The 20,103-nt window shown below is 38.6% G+C and overlaps 1 protein-coding gene across 2 annotated transcripts in view; it reads right to left on the bottom strand.

Annotated features, from left to right (window-relative positions):
• The window catches only part of KCNG3 (potassium voltage-gated channel modifier subfamily G member 3), a 28,532-nt gene extending 8,885 nt beyond the window's left edge, over positions 1-19,647 (bottom strand). Inside the window, exon 1 of one of the 2 annotated variants that reach the window (XM_011361355.1) lies at positions 18,385-19,647. In XM_011361355.1, the coding sequence (XP_011359657.1) occupies positions 18,385-19,049 (665 nt within the window). In that variant the 5' untranslated portion in view covers positions 19,050-19,647. The remainder of the gene's footprint in view (positions 1-18,384) is intronic. The other variant, XM_011361356.1, reaches the window with a different exon arrangement.
• Between the last annotated feature and the right edge of the window lie 456 nt (positions 19,648-20,103).

Below are 20,103 nucleotides of genomic sequence, written 5' to 3'. Positions count from 1 at the left end.
GGTATTATGAACCTGCAAGTACCCAGCCCCATCTACCATCAACCATCAGTCTACAGCCAATTCCACACCTGCATCCACTTCCCTCCTCAAGCATTATTTTGAAATATTTTAAAATCTCAGGTGTGGGCATGTGTTCCAGAACCCTTTCTCATCCTTGGTTGACTGGTGGGTCAACCAAGTGTTCACAAAGGAAAGAAAGCAGGAAATGTCCCTGGGTTCAGTCTGGGTCTCATGAGGCCAGCCAGTTCTAGCCAGCCCTGGAGTAAGGATGGGTGGACAATCTATTAACTTGGATGTGGTCCTAAGCTCATGGAGAACATTAACTCATTCATCAAGCGATAAAGCTATGAGTACCTACAGTAAGCCAGACTCTACAGAGCCACCAGGAGGTCTATAAAGATGAATTAAAAATAGAACTTTAGTTATGTAAGATGTTATTTTATGTTATTATTGGAGGAAACTGGATGAAGGGTACACCGGAACTGTCTATACTATTTTTGCAACATCTTGTGAGTACAGTTATTTCAAAAAACAAAATTTAAACAACAAAATTTATAACTTAGCTTTTAAAAGTTTACAACTTAGTGAAAGGTAAGATATCCCTTCCTCTATGACAACCTTATCCATATAAACTCAAATATAAAATGTAGACAGTGCTAAATGTTATAATATTAATGTACATTAAGTTTAGAAGAAGTAAGTTTTCCTTCATTTGAGGGATGATGGAAAGCTTCTTTGAGAAAGTTGCAACTGAATTATTATGAAAGACTTGCACAAACAAAGGCAGGAGAGTGCTGGGTAAATTTGGGGAAGTGAAAGCAATTACATTTAAGAAGTAAAAAAACCCCAAAAAACTAAAGGAGGTAGCAGGTGATAAAGATGGAAAGGTAAATTGGGGCCTGAAGTTTGATGGCAATAATCATGGGTACCATTTATGAAATGACTGCTATGAAGCTGGTACTTTAAATATACCATGTCATATTTATAGGTACATATGTACTTGGAAATAGAGCCAGGTCATCAAATTGTTAACAGTGGTTATCCCAGGAAAAAGAGGAAGATTGGTAGGTGAAGAATTGTAAACATAGGAATCTTTTTTTTTTTTTTACTATAAGTATCTATGAAGAGTTGATTTTTTCACAATTAGAATGTATTCAAGTATTAACTATGTGATTTTTAAAATAACTTTTAAGTATATGTTATTATTACTCTTCAGGGCCAACAAGTTGGTCATTGCTATTGTATTATCCCTTTTTCACAGATGAGGAAACCATCTCTAGGCTAAGTCAGTGGCCTTGCTGGGTGCTGGGTCTGCAGCATGAACATTTCTGCTAGGGGAGAGACTGAAAACAGAAAGTCTGGTTAGGAAACTACTAAAATATTCAAAAACAGAATCGAGGTCAGAAATCAAGCAGTGATAGTGGAAAAAAGGAGAGGAGGGGCCAGGTCAGAAAACGCACACAGGCAGAAAAGCATCATGGTGCTCAGAGAACATGGAGCCTTACTTGGCTGTAAAGTGAGGTGTGCACTGGGATGAAGGAGTGAATGCAGGAATTATGGTTGGGTGTGTACACTGAGGCCTTATGGCAAAGCTGATGGGTTCAGAAAGTCAAGCTACATCCTTAAAGCCAAAGGGAACCCATTAAAGATTTGGCAACAGGTAAATTCATTCATTCAATAAGCATTTCTTAAGAGGTTACTATATGCTAGGCATATTGTCAAGCCTGCGAGCTGGGAAGAGATCATGTGTACTGTGAGAATAGATATCGGGCAGGAGGTTATGGGATGACTAAAGGGTATCCACACAGTCAGGAGACTATGACAGAGGCAAGAGAAATGGACGGCCCAAACTGGTAGGAGATGATGGAAAGAATGGAACGGAAAGGAACGCAATGGAACAGAATGAAATGAAATGAAGGGAGATAGATGTCAGAAGACTTCAACAAGACCCTGCCACTGGCTGGCTGTCAGAGGCACAGAGTCATAGCTACAAGGATGTGAGCAGACAGATGCCCAGCAGTCAGCAGACATTCATCACCACCCCAGACCTCCCAAAGAGATATGACAAAATAATGTACTTGTGTTGATTTTTAAAAAATTAAAAATAACACATTACAATCCCTACTTCATACCACACGCAATAATTAATGAAATAGAGTATAGTTCTAAAGATAAAAGATAAAACCATAAAGATTTTGGAAGAAAACATCGGAATCATCTTTTCGACTTGGCAGTGGGAAAACTTTATGTTCACAAACAGGAAACCCATATGGCAAAAAATTATATGAAAAGATGCTCAACTTCACTAGTTATCAGGAAAATGCAAATTAATCACAATGAGATACCATACACTCCCACTAGAATAGCCAAAATTAAAGTGACTGACAATATCTACGATACCTCACTAGTGTTAGTGAGGATGTAAAGCGACTGGAACTCTCATACACTGCTGGTAGGAGTATAAAACAGTACAACCACCTTGGAAAGCAGTTTGTCGGTATCTTAAAAATTAAACATACATCTGTCCTATGATCCAGTAATTCCACTCCTAGGTATGTATCCAAGAGAAAAAAAAAAAAAACATGTCCATAAAAACACTTATACATGAATGTTCATAACAGGTTTATTCATTACTAAAAACAAGAAGTCGTCTCAATGCCCGTCAACTGGTGAACTGATAAACAAAATGTGGTATATTCAGTATATTTATATAATGGAATATTACAAAAAGGAATGAGCTTTCCTCAAAAAGTTAAATGCAGAATTACCATAAGGCCCTGCAATTCCATTCCTAGGTATACACACAAAAGAAATGAAAAATGTATGTTCACTCAAAAATTCATACACGAATGCTCATAACAGCATTATTCATAAAAGTCAAAAAGTGCAAACAATCCAAATGTCCATCAGTCGATGAATGGATAAACAAAATGGGGCATAACCATACAATAGATTATTATCCAATCACTGAAAGGAACAATGATACATGCTACGACATGGATGAACCTGGAAAACATTATGCTCAGTGAAACAAGCCAAACGCAAAAGGCTCCATATTGTGTAACTGCATTTACTTGACATGTCTAGAATATGTAAATCCATAGAGACAGAAAGTAGATTAGTGGTTGTCAGGGGAGAGGAGGAGGGACTGGGAAGTGACTGTTAACAGGTAGGAGGTTTCTTTTTAGGGTAATCAAAATGTTCTGGAACAGTGGTGATGGTTGCACGATATAGTTAATATAGTAAAAATCACCGAATTGTACTCTTTAAAATGGTGGATTTTATTATGTGAATTATATCTCAATTTTTAAAAGGAATGAACTACAGATACAAACAACACATGGATGAATTTTTAAAAACATACTGCTGATCAAAAAAAACCAGACATGAAAGAGTACATACTATACAACTCTGTGTCAGAAATCAGTGACTGAAATCAGTTGCTGCCTAAGGCAGTAAGATGGAAGGAAACTTTTTAGGGTGGAAGAAATGTTCTATATCTTGACTGGGATAGTAATAACACAAATATATACATTTGTCAAATGTCAATCAAAATGTATACTTAAAAATGGGTTTATTTCATTTAATGTAAACTATATCTTGTTAAAATTGAAAAGTTTTAAAGTCTGACAACATGTAGAAATAGCAAAGATTGAGCAACAAGACTCTTATTCACTACTGGTAAGAGAAGAAATCAGTAGAACCACACTCAAGGGCTATTAGCAACATCTAGGAGAGATGCACAAACCTTTCAGTGTAGCAACTCTAGTACTGGGTAGATACATTAAAGAAATTCTCCTATATGTACACTGAGGTATGAACAAAACTATTCATTGCAGCACTACAGTAATAGCAAAATTTCCACCGACAGAAGAACAAATAAATCAATGCTTACTGCATTACAGTTAAAGTGAAAGGGCTATAACTATAGATACCAACACACACAAACTTCAAAAACGTAAAGCTGAGCTAAAGGTTGAGGTAAACAGGTAAGCTGCCGATTCCATTGATGATACCATTTTATAAAAGTGGTTTTAAATATGCAAAACAGCCTTATATTTTATGTGTAGATACATACACGTATAATAAAAGCATGCCTAAGGAGTATGCTTAAATGTGTGGAAATAATAACATCAAAATCAGGAAAATGGCTATTTCTGTGGGAAATAGGAAAGAAGCATCCAGTGGACTCAACTGTATTTTTATCTCTTATTTCTTAAGTTGTTTGGTAGGTACAGTCTATATTTTTTTACATGCCTGAAAGACTTTATAATGGTTTTATGCATAATTTCTTCTTCTACCTCTGTAAAACATGTCTTTTATTTCACAGATTGATTTGTTCTGCTTCTTAAGTTTTGGATAGTTGTATTCAAAGAAAACATATTTTGATTGGCATAAGGAATTCTACTTTTTTAATGGTTAAGTTTTGCTCTATTTTCAATAGTCTCTTGTATTTTAAAAAAATTCTTTAGAGCATTTGCTGTAATGCCTTAAAGCACCAACATTTAAATGTTATACAGATTAATTGAGAAATAGGAACAATTTGTCTTAAAAGCCCATTGTATATTGTACTCTTAGCTAGTAAATCTTAATTTTTATCTTTATACAAACTGAAAAATTCTGCACTTTCATTTACTTGCTGTAAAATGACATATGTAAAAATCACTATCAATTAAATTCAACGTGGTCCTTAATTTGGTTCTTGTGATTCAAGTCGAAGTTCCCTACATATCATTTACAAGCGCAAAGGTGGTGGTGCTGTCTCACAGAAAGCAATGGGGTTTCAGCCAAGCACACAAGCTCTGGAACCGGACCCCGGCTGATTCCCAGCTCTCTCATGTTCCGTGACCCACAGTAAGTCACTTGGCTTCTCTATTGCCTTCCCTGTAGCCTGATATACTAATAACCTAAGAGTGCTTTGTCTAAATAAGGCAATTCATGTGTTGCTGGGCATAAAATAGAGAGCTCTGTAATATTTACTTCACTTACTCCCATCTCACTTACTCACTTACTCTCATATACAAAGGTGCTCACAGGGTGGCATGCAGACTAACCATACTGCTTCAAAGAATTTTCTTTAGAGTGACAAAAATGAAAATGTTTGTTTTTTCTCAAAACATAATATATCATACCATACCGTCATATCCTTGGTAATCATAAATTAACGCAAATAAATAAAAGGGTGAATAAAGCCTTATCATGAAGAGGCATTTTATAAAAGCCAAAAACTTAATGTTGTCTCCCAGGCATTTCAGTATCAATATTTAGAGTTTAAACGCTTCCTTAGCATCCTGTCCCCTTCCTGCAAAGGTTAAAGTTACTATGTCACTTGGGGAGCAGCGGCCCCTCCCAATGCCCCTTCCCCGATTATCTTCATCTCCAGACACTTCATGACACCGTCTCAACTTACTGACCTATAGCAATGCAGTCCTTCAAAACCATCCCCGCAGCTCTTGCCTGCCTCTAGCCCACTACACAGTAGTCTCCAAACTTTTTGCTCATATCACCCCTGAAAGAATTTCTATATATCACCCTCAGACATTTTTATTTTGACAATTCTTAAGTTAAAATAGCTAAAAAGCACGCAAATTCTAGCATGTTGTAATATTAACATTTAAAAAATGAAATTGTTACATCACTTTTTAAAAAATATCTAATGAATCCAAATACTATAGTGTTTTGATACAACCCACCAACTCTCATTTAAAAAACACACACTAACAAACTCTTCCTTAACATAAATTATACATTGTTATCTTTTCTCATAAAACCCATATTTCCATTTCACTTCTCCCACATAATTTTGCTCTGATGTAATATTTTTCAGGCTTGAAAAAAATCTAAACATCCTATCGTACTTCTTTGCAATAATAAAATTATGCTTATATCTTTAATTATCTTAATTTCCTATTAATCTGTAATTTAATTTCCTACAATCTGTTATTTTTTCATTGAGTTGTCATTACAAAATTCTGTATGTAACCAATTAAAAAGTAAGATTTTATTTGAACCACATCTTTTAATGACATGGATAGGTTTTTTTCCTTTTTAATTAGTTTGTATCTTTTTAGCTGTTGGATATTTTACATGCTAATTAATAAATGAAGAATGCTTATTGGTAAAATGAATGACATAGATTCAGCATCACTTCTATTCCAATTTTTTGCTTTTACAGATAAAAGGGCTGAAAATTCTTATTTACTTAAACAAGTAGAGGAAAACAGAAATTGTATTATAGGAATGTTATTCAATTTTTTTACCCCCTTCCAAGTATGTGTAAAAAATATTATATTTTGATCTATTATCAAAAATTCTTTTACACCTATGTACTATTTCTATAGAAGTTTGACTTGAATATAATTATGAAGAATCCATCAGACAAGTTCAAATTAAGGGACATCTACGAAACAACTGACCTAGACTTTCAAAAACATATGTTAAATAATATCCTAAATGTGATCATTGTACTGTTAGATGGGAAAATGTCCTTATTTTTAGATGAGTGCCTAAGTATTTAGGGGGTGAAGTCTCAAGATGCTTGCAACCAACTCTCAAAATTTTCAGTAAAGTAATAATAATTATAGATAGATGATAGATAGCTAAATCAAATGAATCATCATAATAATCATATTATAATAGATGATATAATCAAATGAAGCAAACTCTTCACAACTGGTGAATCCAGGTGGAACATATAAGGCTGTTCGTTGTATTTTGTTTGCAACCTTCCTATGTGTTTGATATTTATAAAATTAAAATTTGGGACAATTATTTTTAATGATTTATCTGCTGTAAAACCAATTGTTTTTCAAATTTGTTAAAAGCAAAAACTGACAATCACCTAACTTGCGATAGGGTTTGTTGTCCATCATTAGAGTCATTCACTTTCTCACTTCCTAGGAAGTGCTGTATAAAAAATTCTCAGACCAAGAATTATCCAGTGACTGCTAAATAAACTGGTTACTCTTCTACTTTGAAGACCAGTTCTAAAACTGATAATATTAGAGAGGGTTGGGATATTAAAATATTTCCATACATCTTTGACAATACAACATTTTTATTATTTGCATCTTATCATGTGCTTTCAATACATTTTCATCAAAACCTTGGAATTACACACCTAGCTTATTCAGCTTATGGAAAATGCCCACCATGTAATTGAACTTGCAGTCAGTCCTCCTTGTCAAATCAATCATTCAAATCAGATATACTTTCTTAAGGAATAGACTGATTTATTTTTTTTCAATTCAAATGATGTATAAATATATTTCCCTATGACAACCTTCTAACTTTTGAATTCTACCACAGAGAGAGAAAAAGAGGGAGAGAGGGAAGGGGAGGAGAGAAAAAGAATTGAAAGAAAAAAAGATGATTGCTATAAAAAAGAAAAAGAAAATAAAGTAGTATTGGATTATAATTTTTATAAAAAAGAAAAGATGATTGCGCATTGCCATGAGTCTGCTGCCTGGATGATATAAGATACTTCTGGATACTTTCTCATGGATCCAATTCTTTCAGATTTTCCTACCAATGTCCTCTTTGTTTTGCTATCAAAAGACTCTCTCAGAGAATGGCAGAGGCAAAATTACTAAAAGAAATATATTCTGTGTCATCTCTTTCATTAACATCCATAGGTTTTTATACCCTGAGACAATACACCTTAATAAGATTCAGGATGGTAAGAGAAATGCTCTTCATTTGTAAACTAGGAGAAGGAATTATAAAAGAACACTGCCTTCACCGTAGGCATGCTCTGAAGCAGACTGTTTCATGAAAGTGAACATACTAAAGTTGAGGGATTGGAAACTGGTGCCTTTAAAATTGTGGCTCTCAAATTTTTGGTCTTAGGACTCTTTTACACTTAAAAATTACTGAGGACCCAATACTTAGCATAAATAGATATTAAAACTAGGACTTCTGAAAGATACTTATTTGTTCAATTTAAAACAACAAATCTATTACATATAAATAACATTTTTTAATGACAAATAAGTATATTTTCCAAAACCAAAACAAGTGAGTGAGCAAAGTGACATCTTTTACCTTTCTACAAATCTCACTAATGTCTGGCTTCATATAAGACAGCTTAATTATCCTATCTGTTTCCACATTAAATATGCTGTTTTAAAGTATATGTTGTTTTAAAGTATATGAGGAGAATTTAGCCTTACAAAAATAGGTAGTGAGAAAAGGGAAGTATACTCTAATAGCCTTTTCTGATAAATGCGGATATACTTCTTTGATACTACACCAAAACTCGAAAAGTGGTAGTTTTTTAAAGGTTAACTGCAATATAGAAACTGAAATCATATCATTGAACTTCTGATATTTGGTTACATTAAAACCTGCTGGTCCCTCTGACACTGGGAGTGGATCTTTTGTCCACGCATAGTTTGGTAACATCAGGTATTGGTCATTTAGCCTGTACCGGTTGGTTACTGAATGACACTGCTCTTCCAATGTTAATACATTTCGTTCTATAATATTTTACAAATCACATTAATATCACCACCAACCTCATCAGAAAGTTGTTAAATATTGGGGAGCTGGCAAGCACGCAGTGGCAGGTTCTAGTGTTCTGAATGTCTTAATTTTTTACTTGGAAGCTTTAATTTTATCTTTGGCAACAAATATTGTCCGTTGTCTTCCTTGAAGTGACAGACTCACCTAGTTCATTTATGAGAAAATGTCTGCTACATACTCAACTCTAAATAACCACAAGTTTGTCGTTCTTTCAAAATAAATGATATTTCATGAAAAAAGCAACTAGTTCAGCTTGCAACTCATCCAATTGCACCAGTGCTTCTCTTTAAGACAGACTGTATTTCAGTGTTCCTCATAAGTGCTTCCCGAAACTTCCCATTTCATCCATAGAATATTTTAAAATATATGCTTAAGGGTCAAGGTATAATAAAATTAATAATTTGACTGCTTTGTCAAGGGATTCTTAGATGAACCTTTATTTTTATTTTTTTAAACTGTAAGTATGTGGTGGTGGAGAATACAACTAACAATCTGAGTCCTCTGCCAATTCTACTGTGTTCTTATGCCCGGCATTCAGGAAATGCAGCGTAGACTTAAGCCTTTCCATGATACCCCAGGCTGCCCTAGCTCTGCTCCCAAACCTGTGCTCCCTTGTATAGCCCGTACCATCTCACCTTCTTATCATCAATGACTGTGGCTCTTCCTCCCAATGTACAGGAAGCTTCCAGAGAAGGGCAAGGGCTGTCTTAGTTATGCCTCAAGGCTGCCTGAGTTATTCCGTGTATTAATAAATATGACTCACTCCTTTTTGAAATGTACTTCCCATTTTATTTCCTATAAAATCAAACTTTTAATATGTTACAAAAATACAGTCCCTGATTTAACAGGACCTATCTCATGAATCCCAGTTTTGATCATTCATCCCTCCCCCAGCCATCTCCCTCATTTACCAATTCAGAGTAAATTGGGTGAATCTACATCTATAATCTGAAATCAATACAGACAGTCCCTAATTTATAAGTACTTGACTTCCCACACCAACCATAAATACTAATAAAAGCCTCCACTTTACCAGAACCACTATGATAGAAAAATAAGCTCTGGTTAGGGAAAGTTCTTTGGGAAAACAGCAATCTGTGAGTCAGGGTGGTCCTCACTGAGATCCAAGGGAAGCATTTGGCATTGGGCTGGTTAGAATACAAGAATCAGTAATCTAATCCTCAATTCTCAGTTCTCAAAACAGGTACTATCTCTATCCTTACTTTACAAACGAGGAAACTCAGGCGTAGAGAAGGAATGTGACTGAGGAAGCACAGCTGGGCAGGCCCAGGCCCTGTGTCAAACCATTCTAGACCAGGGGTTGGCAAACTTATCCTGTAAAGGGCCGAATAGTAAATGTTTTAAGCTCTGCAGGCCACACAGTCTCTGTTGCAACTATTCAACTCTGCTGATATCATGGGAAAGCTGCCATAGGCAATATGTAAATGAGTGAGTGTGGCTGTGCTCCAATAAAATTCTATTTACGGACACTAAAATTTGAATGTCAGATAATTTTTATGCATCATAAAACAGTATTTTCTTTTGATTTTTTTTTTACCATTTAAACATGTAAAAACCATTCATAGATCAGGGGCTGCAGAAAAATAGGTAGTGGGTCTGAGTGGTCTGCAGACCACAGTTTTCCTACCCCTTCTCCAGACCACCACCAGTCCTGCAAGGACTGGGTATAGGGGACAAGTGGAAACTCTTTTCATTGAATGATGTCAGAAGCAAACTTGGCAGATTACAACAATATCTTCACCCAAAAAATGAAAAAAGAAACCCTGCCACCACAACCTGGACCAACATGACCATCAGCTGCCTAGATCCAGGACTCAAGGCAGCCCCTCTGAGTGCTGAGTTGCAACTGTGGCCCTAACTGACCTCAATGGCTTCATCCATCTTTGTCCCCTAGAATCTGTTCTCCACTCTTGAGTCACAGTAATCTTTAAAACTAAGTCAAATTACGTCTTCTGCTTAAAACCTACAATCAAATACAAATCCAAAGTCCTTACCATTTTCTCTTTTAAAAAAGAAGACTATCGAAAATAAATCCTTTTAGTCGATGCATCTCTAAGGCTGTATAAGATCTATATTCCTCCACTTTCACCCCCAATTCTCTACCAGCCTGCTTCCTTGCTGTTCCTCCAACAGACCAAAGGCACATACACCTCAGGGGACTGCACTTACTGTGCTGTATGCTTGGAACTCTCTCGCCCAGGTATCTTCCTGGCTGCCTCCTGCATCCCTCTCGGTCCTTGTTCAGACATCCACTACCTTATCACAGAGGCCTTTCCTGATCATGTTTCATACATACTCTGTAAACTCATAGCACTTATCATCTGTTAAGTATTTATTTATTAGAATATATGGTTCTTGAAGGCAGGGACTCTGTTTTGTTCACTGCCATATACCCAGCATCTAGACAGTCCCAGATACTTAGTAGATGTTCAATAAATGTCTGTTGAATATAATGTATAAATGACTAGTATGCAAATTATATTTCAATAGAGCTTTTATATTTTTAAAAGGAGATTATTTCCAAATGTTTGCTATTAACATATTAGTAATATTAGTATTCTATCCATTATTAATTGCATTATTATAATAGTTATTATTAATAAAGAGTCCTGCTGAATTTCATTCATATTTTAGGGGAAAATTTGGCAATATCTATCAAAAAAATTTTAAACGCAATCCTTTTGACCTGGCTATTTTTCCCTTTTGCAGTTTATCCAACATATACACTCATACCGATTTGCAAAGATACATGAAAAAGATTGTGCTCTGCAGTACTGTTTGAAAAACTAGAGTCAAACTAATCATTCCACAGCAGGGTAGATCAGGGACAAGGAAATCAAATCCCAAGTCACCTATTAAATCTTAAGCTATCTAAATCCTAGTCATAAAATGGAGATAATAATAGTACTACCTCGTAAGATTGTTATGAGACTTAGATGACAAAATACCTGTAAAAACTTAACAAGTGACTAGCATATATTAATTATTTATTAAATATTGACTATTGCAGCCATTACTATTTTCAACTGGACAGACACTTGTTGAATGAATTGTGGGCTTTCCATATGATGGAATAGTATATGAATTTTAAAAGAATAAGGAAGATTTATATGCACTGATATGGAAAGAGTTCCAGGATGCTAAGTAAAAAAAGGAAATTGCTAAACAAGATTATAGAATGATCCCAGTTATAATATTTTAATCTATATAATATGCATATAATTACACATGTATATATACACATATGTGTGTGTGTATTTTTATATGTGCATAGAACATTTCTGGAAGAATACTCAGAAACTGGGTAATGGGACTGACGAGAAAGGAGCATGTTTATTCTTCACTTCATAACACTTAGAACCATACTTTTTTCCAATGAGCAAATTTCTTGTTTTTAAAAATTAAAAGAAAAATGTTAAAGAGGACTTGCTTACCAAAAGGTAGGGAAAAAAGCACTTGATTAAAGAGAAGTTATTGACAAAAGAAAGTTTCCACTGAATTCTGAAATTGGCAGCGGGTAGAAAAACCCTATACATATACTAAAAGAAACAGTCCACTGTGAAAGAACAGACTTTAACTGAGGCTCTGGGTCATGTACAATCCTATCAGAAATCTATTAATTACTGGCTTCTGAAAATATTCACCTTATCTGCTACAGACTTCCATCTTCAGTTTCAAATACTATTTTTATTTTTAAAGTACTTAATAACTTATTGGATTTGTGTAATACTGACCGAAAAGGCAATAGAAATAATACAATTGATTTTTAAATTTCCATCACCTGGTGTTTCATTGTGATTATTTCATTTTTTAAACTTGGGCTTAAAGTAACACCAGAGGAAATTTAAACATCTTTACATCTCCTCAAATTCTCACCACTACAATACAAATTAAAGATCAAAGTTCCAACATAAAGCAACTGTTAGAAATAATTTCCAACGAACAGATTAAAATTATGGCAAGACTTTGCATGCTAAGGAGATTTAAAAGTCAAAAAAGAACACTGCAGCTGAGACTGAGGGAATCGAAGTTCAGAAGCAAAAGAGACCAAAAAGAAACAACTACTTTATATCTCACCCTTTTCTCAAAGTTTTGACTAGCAAAGAGCATCTCTTTACGAAATAGGCAGCAGCACTTAGTAATTTTAAAAGATGACTATATATCTATATGTTAAAATACCAAAAGAACATTAATCTCCTTGGCAGTGTTGGAACGATACTCAGATGTTACTGTGAGGCAAACTGTCTAAAAAATCTTCAGTTTGTCCTATCAATCAGATATAACATTAAGAACATCACCATTCTAATATTAGTTACCAGAATTGTGCATTATGGGAAGTTGTGAATATTTTCAATGAAGATCTTTAACAAAAGGAGCAGTCCTCTCAATGAGATAGATGGTTTTGGTTGTACAAAAGGGAAAATGGCACATGACCCTTCTCCCACCGACCTTCAAAAGATGTCTTTGAGAGACTTCTCCACACAATACCCCCAAATGGAAAGCAGATCCTGTAGGAAAGAACTAGGTTCCCACCTCACTATATGTGTGCCAAGGCAGTGAAGCAAGAGGGACTCCAATGTCTGTGGGCCCTGCATCACTTTACTCAATAAATAATACCTCACACACTGTCCTAGTACTGGCAGATGTGTCATCATTAGTAACATAATAAAAATCCATCTTTTGACCTGAATCCAATCACTTCTCACCATCTCCATTGCAACTCAAGCCCTGCCTTCTCTCACTTGCCAGGTCTTGCTGACTCTGGCATTGCCGCCTCGGTCCATTCTCTACCAAGTAGTCAGTGGTGTTTTTAAAACACATCATATACCTTTCTTCTGCTTTAAAATCTTCCAAAGACTTCACTGTTACACTTGAAATAAAATCTAAACTCATTCCCACGTCACACAGGCCCTGCCTGATAGGTCCCTGTCTCCCTAGAACCTCATCTACCCCTCTCCCACCTTTACACTAAGTGCTAGCTTACATGAAACTTCTTTCTGTTTTGTAGACAAGCCAAGTCCATTGCCATCTCAGAGTGTCTGCTTTTGCTGTTCTCTCTGTCCAGAATATTCTTCCCTCCCTCTTCCAAGACTGGATCTTTCTCATTGTTCAGGTCTCAAGCCACCTCCTCACATCCTATGCAAAGGAGCACTCCTGCTGCTTTCTAGACTGATTTTCTTTCACTTTCTTATTTATTTGCTGACTTTGTTGTCTGTCCTCCGCTTCTACTACCACCATTAGTCTACCAGCTCCCTGTGAGCAAAAACCCTGTCTTATGTACCTCTGTATCAACAGTGCCTGGCATAGTCAGAAGAGTCAAAAAATGGTTGATAAATGGTTAGAACTCACAATTATTTTTTAATCATTATATATTTTTCCTCAATAAATAGATACTAAAAGTACAGCTGCTATGGTCTAGGCAATTGTGGTTTTCTTTAAATGGGGTCCTAAACTACAGAACAAAATATTTTTAATTCATATGATAAACAAAAGCCAATTTCTTAATTTTTTAAATCTTCAAACTAGGAAAGTCATTGAGAAAATGAGCAAAGGGTATAAAAAGCTCATCAAAGAGTAAGATAAATGACCCCTAAATATACGTAAAGATGCGCAATTTTACTCAAAATAAGGCAAAAACAAATTATAACTACTAGATATCACTTTTCACCTTTCACCATGGTAAAGATCAAAATTAACACTTTGTAGATTATGAATAAACATGTTCTGTCACATATTGCTGGTAGGAGCATAAACTGATATAATCTTTTTGGAAAGCAATTTGGAATTATCTATGAAAATTAAAAGTGCACATGCCCTTTGACTTAACTTTTAGGAATTTATCCTATGGATATATTTTCATAAAGCAAAAGAATATTCAGTACCACATATCCTGCAGCCAAAAAACAATGTAAATGTCCAGAAATTATGGGACATTCATACAACGGGATATTTTGCAGCTGCATAAAAGAATCAGGCAGCTCTTTACAAACTTGTATGGAACAATCTCTATGACATGTTGGTTAGTTAAAAAAGCAAATTTCAGAACAGTGTTATCTCACTGGTTTTTGTAAATATATATGATATGCTTGTCAATATATAAAATGCCTCTGAAATGACACAAAATACCATTACTTTGGTTATACCTAGAGAAAATAACTGAATTGCTAGGGAATGGAGAAAGGCATGCTTTTGGAGCTCTTGGACTTTAAACTATTATCTGTATGATTATTAATCATCTAAAACAAATCAATTTAGAAAATCATGTTCATACCCCAAAAGGTTTCATATTATTGATTTAGAAAACCTCTCAAGATTTCTTCCAAACTTCAGATTGTATGCCATTCCAAAATTTTAGAGGTTAATTGAAAAATTTGTATTATTCTTATCTTTATAACTTTTACACAATAAGTACTTGATAAATAATTGTTCCTTGATTTAACAGACTTTTTTCTCATTCCAGCACAAGATCTCATCCTCCTCAACTAAGAATTCCACTGCCTAAAGCCCACAGCCTTATCCTACACAACTATTCAATCACTGCAAGGGAAGATATATTCCTGTAAGGTTATATTTTGAAATGTAATATAAACGGTAGATATTTATTGTGCCGGAATAATAATTTTTTCTAGTAGCTATCATAATAAATAGAACAAGAGAATGTAGCTGCCTTCCAGGGCTTTTCAACACATCTAGTTTAGAAGCTAGGACATGTTTATATGAAAAAATAACTACTATGCTAGGAAGAATATTGTAGGTGCCAAATAAGTAGCACTAGTAAGTAATCCCTCAAGAAATTCAGGAGGAAAATAACATTTATTAGGGTAATAAGGAAAGGCTTCAAAAGAGAAATAGAATCTGAGTGCGGCTTGATGGATGATCCAGTTTCAATAGGCAAGGGAATGCACAGTAAGGCACATTTGGATAGTCTGGGAACCAGTGAACAGGCCAGGTTAGACAAATGGAGCCTGCAGGTGGCAGAAGTGCTCCTAGCTCCTGGAAGTCTACTTAATCAGTCCCTGGACCTGTATCCTTCCAATGCCCTGGATTAATTTTGATTCTTCCTAACAGCTCCCAAAGTTGTCATTTCTCCTCTTCTCGCCACCTCAAAGCAATCTAAGCTCTCATTCCCTCCCTCTGGAAAACTCTCTCCAAACTCATCCTCCTGTTTCCAGTCCCTCCAATTCTAATTCACAGTACACAATCACAACATTACTTTACATATATAACCCAAACCCACCAACAGCTAACTCCTTGTAACATAAAATGATTCTCCCGCTCATTCCAGTCCTTCTAACATCTGCTCTCCATCTACCTCTCATGTCCCCTAAACATAAAAATTTCAAGCCCATGTCCACACTGTTTCTTTTACATGGAAAATCCTTATTTTGTTCCCAGGTGGGGCACACATGGTTGCACAGGCTGAAAACACTGTAATTTATATAAATGATACTCCCTGCCCATGTCAAGCAGTGTACAATCTCTGCAACCTCCCAAAGATAACTTATTTCCATCCTCCCTCACCTTGAAGGCCTCCCCAGAACAACTCAATTCAATTATTGGATTGATTGTGCCTCTGATTCCTACATCGCCAACTTGACTCCTTTTCTTTACAAATAAAAGTTATAATATTTAGAACACCAAGAGTATCTTGAACACAGCAGATAACTCAAAAGATGCTTGCAAATTACAATGGACTAAGTCGAGAAAGGAGGATTGTGGCATAAAGAGCCTTAAAGGCCAAGATAATTGGCCTTTAAGTTTCTACTTTACTTTGTAGATGCCAAATATGGCCAAATGTTCAGAATGATATTTCAGAAAGACTAATTTCAGCAACCATAAGCAAGCAGGGGCTGAGAGATTATACACAAAGTACCAGCTGAGGGGCCCTCTCGGTTGGAGACCTGTGGGAGGCTCCCTCTGTAATGTGCAGCCTCCTCAGTCATTCAGCCATCCTTCAGTTTATCTGTTTGGGATTACAGGTATTGGTTTGTATATACCTGTCAGTCCCTCAGAGTGAAGCTTGAAACTGGACCATTAAGCCAAGAAAAATATGCTTTTGCCTGAAATATCTGCGTCTCTAGGAAACAGTTCTGACTTGAATAATTATATACATACATAAAATACGTATACACAAATTAAGCATTACTCTTATCTTCTTCCTTCACTTCTTTTGCAGTCTTCCTCTTTTCCATCTGTCTCTTCCCTTTTTGGTTTCTTTCTCTCTCTCTCTCACATTATTATTCATATCTCTCATTTCTTTCCAAATGCTTTACTTTAGTATCTCCAGGCTGCCCTCCTCTTCTCCCCAAACTCCCTCCATCCCCCTAAAATTATTGTTCAGGTTGACTGTTTTTGCTTATTTATTGATTTAGCCAACTCCCCTCAGTTTTTGTGCCAATAATTCAATTCTCCTATTTCCTTTGCTAATATAGCTTGAACCTTCACTAACCTTAGAATTCTGTAATTACTAGTGAATCATTTCAAGGCCAATCTCTCATGGCTTATTTTCCTATGACCCTTTAAAAGAATCAAGGGTACTTATCTATTTAGGTATATAAATTAATTTCATTGTACTGCTGAAGTAACAAATTAGTAATTCTTATCTGTGAATTGAAAACTCAGAACTTAATACACTAAACGAAATGAGTTTCCTAATGAATTTCCTTTCAAAGCATGTATCTTGGACTTCATGCCAAGATGGCCTATCATTAATGGACTCTGTAGTACTAGACAATTTTATTTACTTAGATTTCCATTAAAATATTTACTTTCCAAAGGAAGAATATGGTGAGGAAGTAATCCACTGCAACATCTAGGCACATAGCACCATTAGAAACATGCACATGCCTGTCATGAAAAGATTACCCGGTGCAACCTAATTTTAAAAATGAATAAAGAAGGAATCTTAAAACAGTACCAAAGGTAAAACAAAATATGAAATTTTGTATTTGTGCCCAAACAGGCTGTCTCCCTCAAAAGTCCAACTAGACTCTGCTTATTCTTCCTACCAAATATGTAAAATAAACTAGTACTAAGAACAAAGGCATGTTATCATTATTGAAAGGTAAGAATGATCTAAGGAAAGATTTAAATACTTTCCACTCATCCTTGTAAAGTGAAAAAATATATATTAACCACTCATATACTGTTTCTGGATTTAGGGCATTTCAGCTTTTTCTCCTCCCCCAAGGTAACGGTTTTTCCCTCCCCATACTGAAGATCCCCTATGAACGTCACGGCGTGACTCTTTGGTGGTGGCAGGTGCGTTGTTAACTCCATACTTTGTAGGAAAGGAGGAAAGAAAAGGGCACAGACATCCATCATTTAGAGTCTATGTTAAGTTAATCTCTTTTATAACAACAATGCCATTACAGTACATATTATGCAGAATGTATAATAGTTTAACAAGGCTTCGTCTTTTCAAACACCACTAAAAATTGGCAAATAACTCAAACTGCTCTTAGCTCAATTTTAAATTGTTTAATACTAACAATAAAAGTTTAGAGAAATCTAATTAAGCAGTTGCTAATTGCTCAAAAGTAATCTACAAAGATGGGAGGGAGGCCTGTCATTATCTACCCCTCCCCAAGCCTGGCTAATAGCCCACAAGAAGGGCGTCTAGTGTATGGACCAAAGCCCGTCTGTGCTCTGGGAAAATTGGGGTGGGGAGTGAGGCCCAACGCGTCCCTTAGCTTAGCTTGCCACGCTCGGGGCCTCGCTGGACTCAGAACTAGATCAGCTAGGCCGCTCAGAGGCATACAGGACAGAGACGGGACCGACGGAACGGATGGACAGACGCGACAGGACGGACGCGACGGGCAAAGAAGCAATGCGTCCTACCCGGAGGGCTCCCTCCCAGGGCCGGCAGAGTACCTGCTCCGGTCATCCAGGCTGCGGTTGTCGGCTGCCGCGGCGCGCCAGTCAGGCAGTGTGCTAGCGCACAGCACCACCATGGACACGATCACGAACACCACTGACACGCTGGCCAGGATTTGCGCGGCCAGCGACGACGTGGGCTCCTCGAAGGTCCGCCGCATGCGCTCCAGCCAGCGCCTAGAGGGGGCCGCCTCGGCACCGCCGGGTCGCGCCTCGTCGCGGCCCAACGCGCCGGGCTCATCCGCGGAGTAGAAGGTGTAGGTGTCGGACATGCGGTCGTCGAGGCGCCGCTGGCAGCAGTACTCAAGGTGTGCGCCCTCCAGTCCCCAGTAGATCATCTCATTGTAGAAGGAGAGTTCGCACATCCTCGGCGCGAAGCGCAGCTTGCCGTGGCCGCGCACGTAGAGCAGGATGAAGCCGAAGGCCTCCGAGTGCCGGTCAAAGAAGTACTCGTTGCGCTCGCGGTCGTAGTCGTCGCACACCTCGAGCACGTCGCGCTCCGAGCGGCAGCCGTGCAGCCGGCTCACGCGGCGCAAAGGGAAGTCCTTCAGCAGCTCCCGGGACAGCGAGTACCGGGCGCCGCCCACGTTCAGCACCACCGAGGCGGCCCCGCTGCGCCCGAAGGTCATGGCTGGCGGCCCTGAGGCCCCGAGGCCCGAGGGCGCCGCCGCCGTGCCCCGGCCGCCGCGCGAGGTCTACCTGATGTTAGCTGACCCGGGAGCGCGCCGTCGGGGACCACAGGCTGTCTGGCCCGCTGTGCCTCGGGGCTCCGCTCCTGCCCTTCGCTGTCCTAGTGGTCCCTCGTTTCTAGCCTCTTCGGCAGTCCAGCGTCGCTCCTAGAGACTCTCCCTCCGCGCGGCGGTACCTGCAGGTGGCCGGGAGTCCTCTCCCGCGCCAGTTCTGCGCCCCACTGGCCGAGAACGAGGATAGCAGCGCCGCTGCCCCTCGAGCCCTAGGGATGCCCCCTCCGAGGCCGGGGTGCCCCCTTTAAGGCAGGGGCGCTGTCCCCCCAGACGGGCACGGGCACCGGTGGGGATGCCAATGCGGGATGGCTCCCGGTCCCCGGCGCTCCCTCCCGCTGCAGCTCTGGCAACCGCCCCGCCGCCGTCCAGAGGCGACAGCAAAGTGAGCGGGTTCGGAGGCGACCAAGAGCCGGCTCTGAGAGAGGCGGGGGCGGGGCCTCCTTGCCTCCCAGCTCCGCTCCGCTCACCTCCCTCTGCGCGCCGCCCTCCTCTTCCCACCCGCGCCCGCACCTCCCTGGTTCGCTGGGGTTGGGATTCCCCCGCGCCCCGCCCTGGACCTCGGGCTCCCCGCCTCATGACGGTGTCCTCCCCCTCCGCTCCTGCCTGCAGTGGCCGGGAGGGGTCCATGGGGCGGGGAGCAAGGAGCCCCAGGGTGGAGGTGAGAGCCAAACCCCGCGGCCGGGGTGCCTCTCCCGAGTCCCACCCCCGGCCACCGGGATGACTTGGACAGCCTCCAAGGGCCCTTTTGACAGTCCCAAAGAGAGGAGACTGGATGGTAAGGAGAGGTGAGGACTGGGGTGCGGTATTTGAGGGGCGGAGACAGACGGCGTTTGGAGAGCTTTTTCCAGAAAGTATCCGGAACCCAGCCTGGTTTCTGAGACCGCCCAAAGGATTTCTCAGAGAAAGCATCCCAGCAACTGTTTTTCTTGTCGACTTTGCT

This window comes from Pteropus vampyrus, unplaced genomic scaffold (genome assembly GCF_000151845.1).
Source record: "Pteropus vampyrus isolate Shadow unplaced genomic scaffold, Pvam_2.0 Scaffold66, whole genome shotgun sequence".
NCBI lineage: Eukaryota > Metazoa > Chordata > Mammalia > Chiroptera > Pteropodidae > Pteropus > Pteropus vampyrus.
Note: the sequence above shows the minus strand (reverse complement) of the source record. Positions and strands in the feature narration are given on the sequence as shown.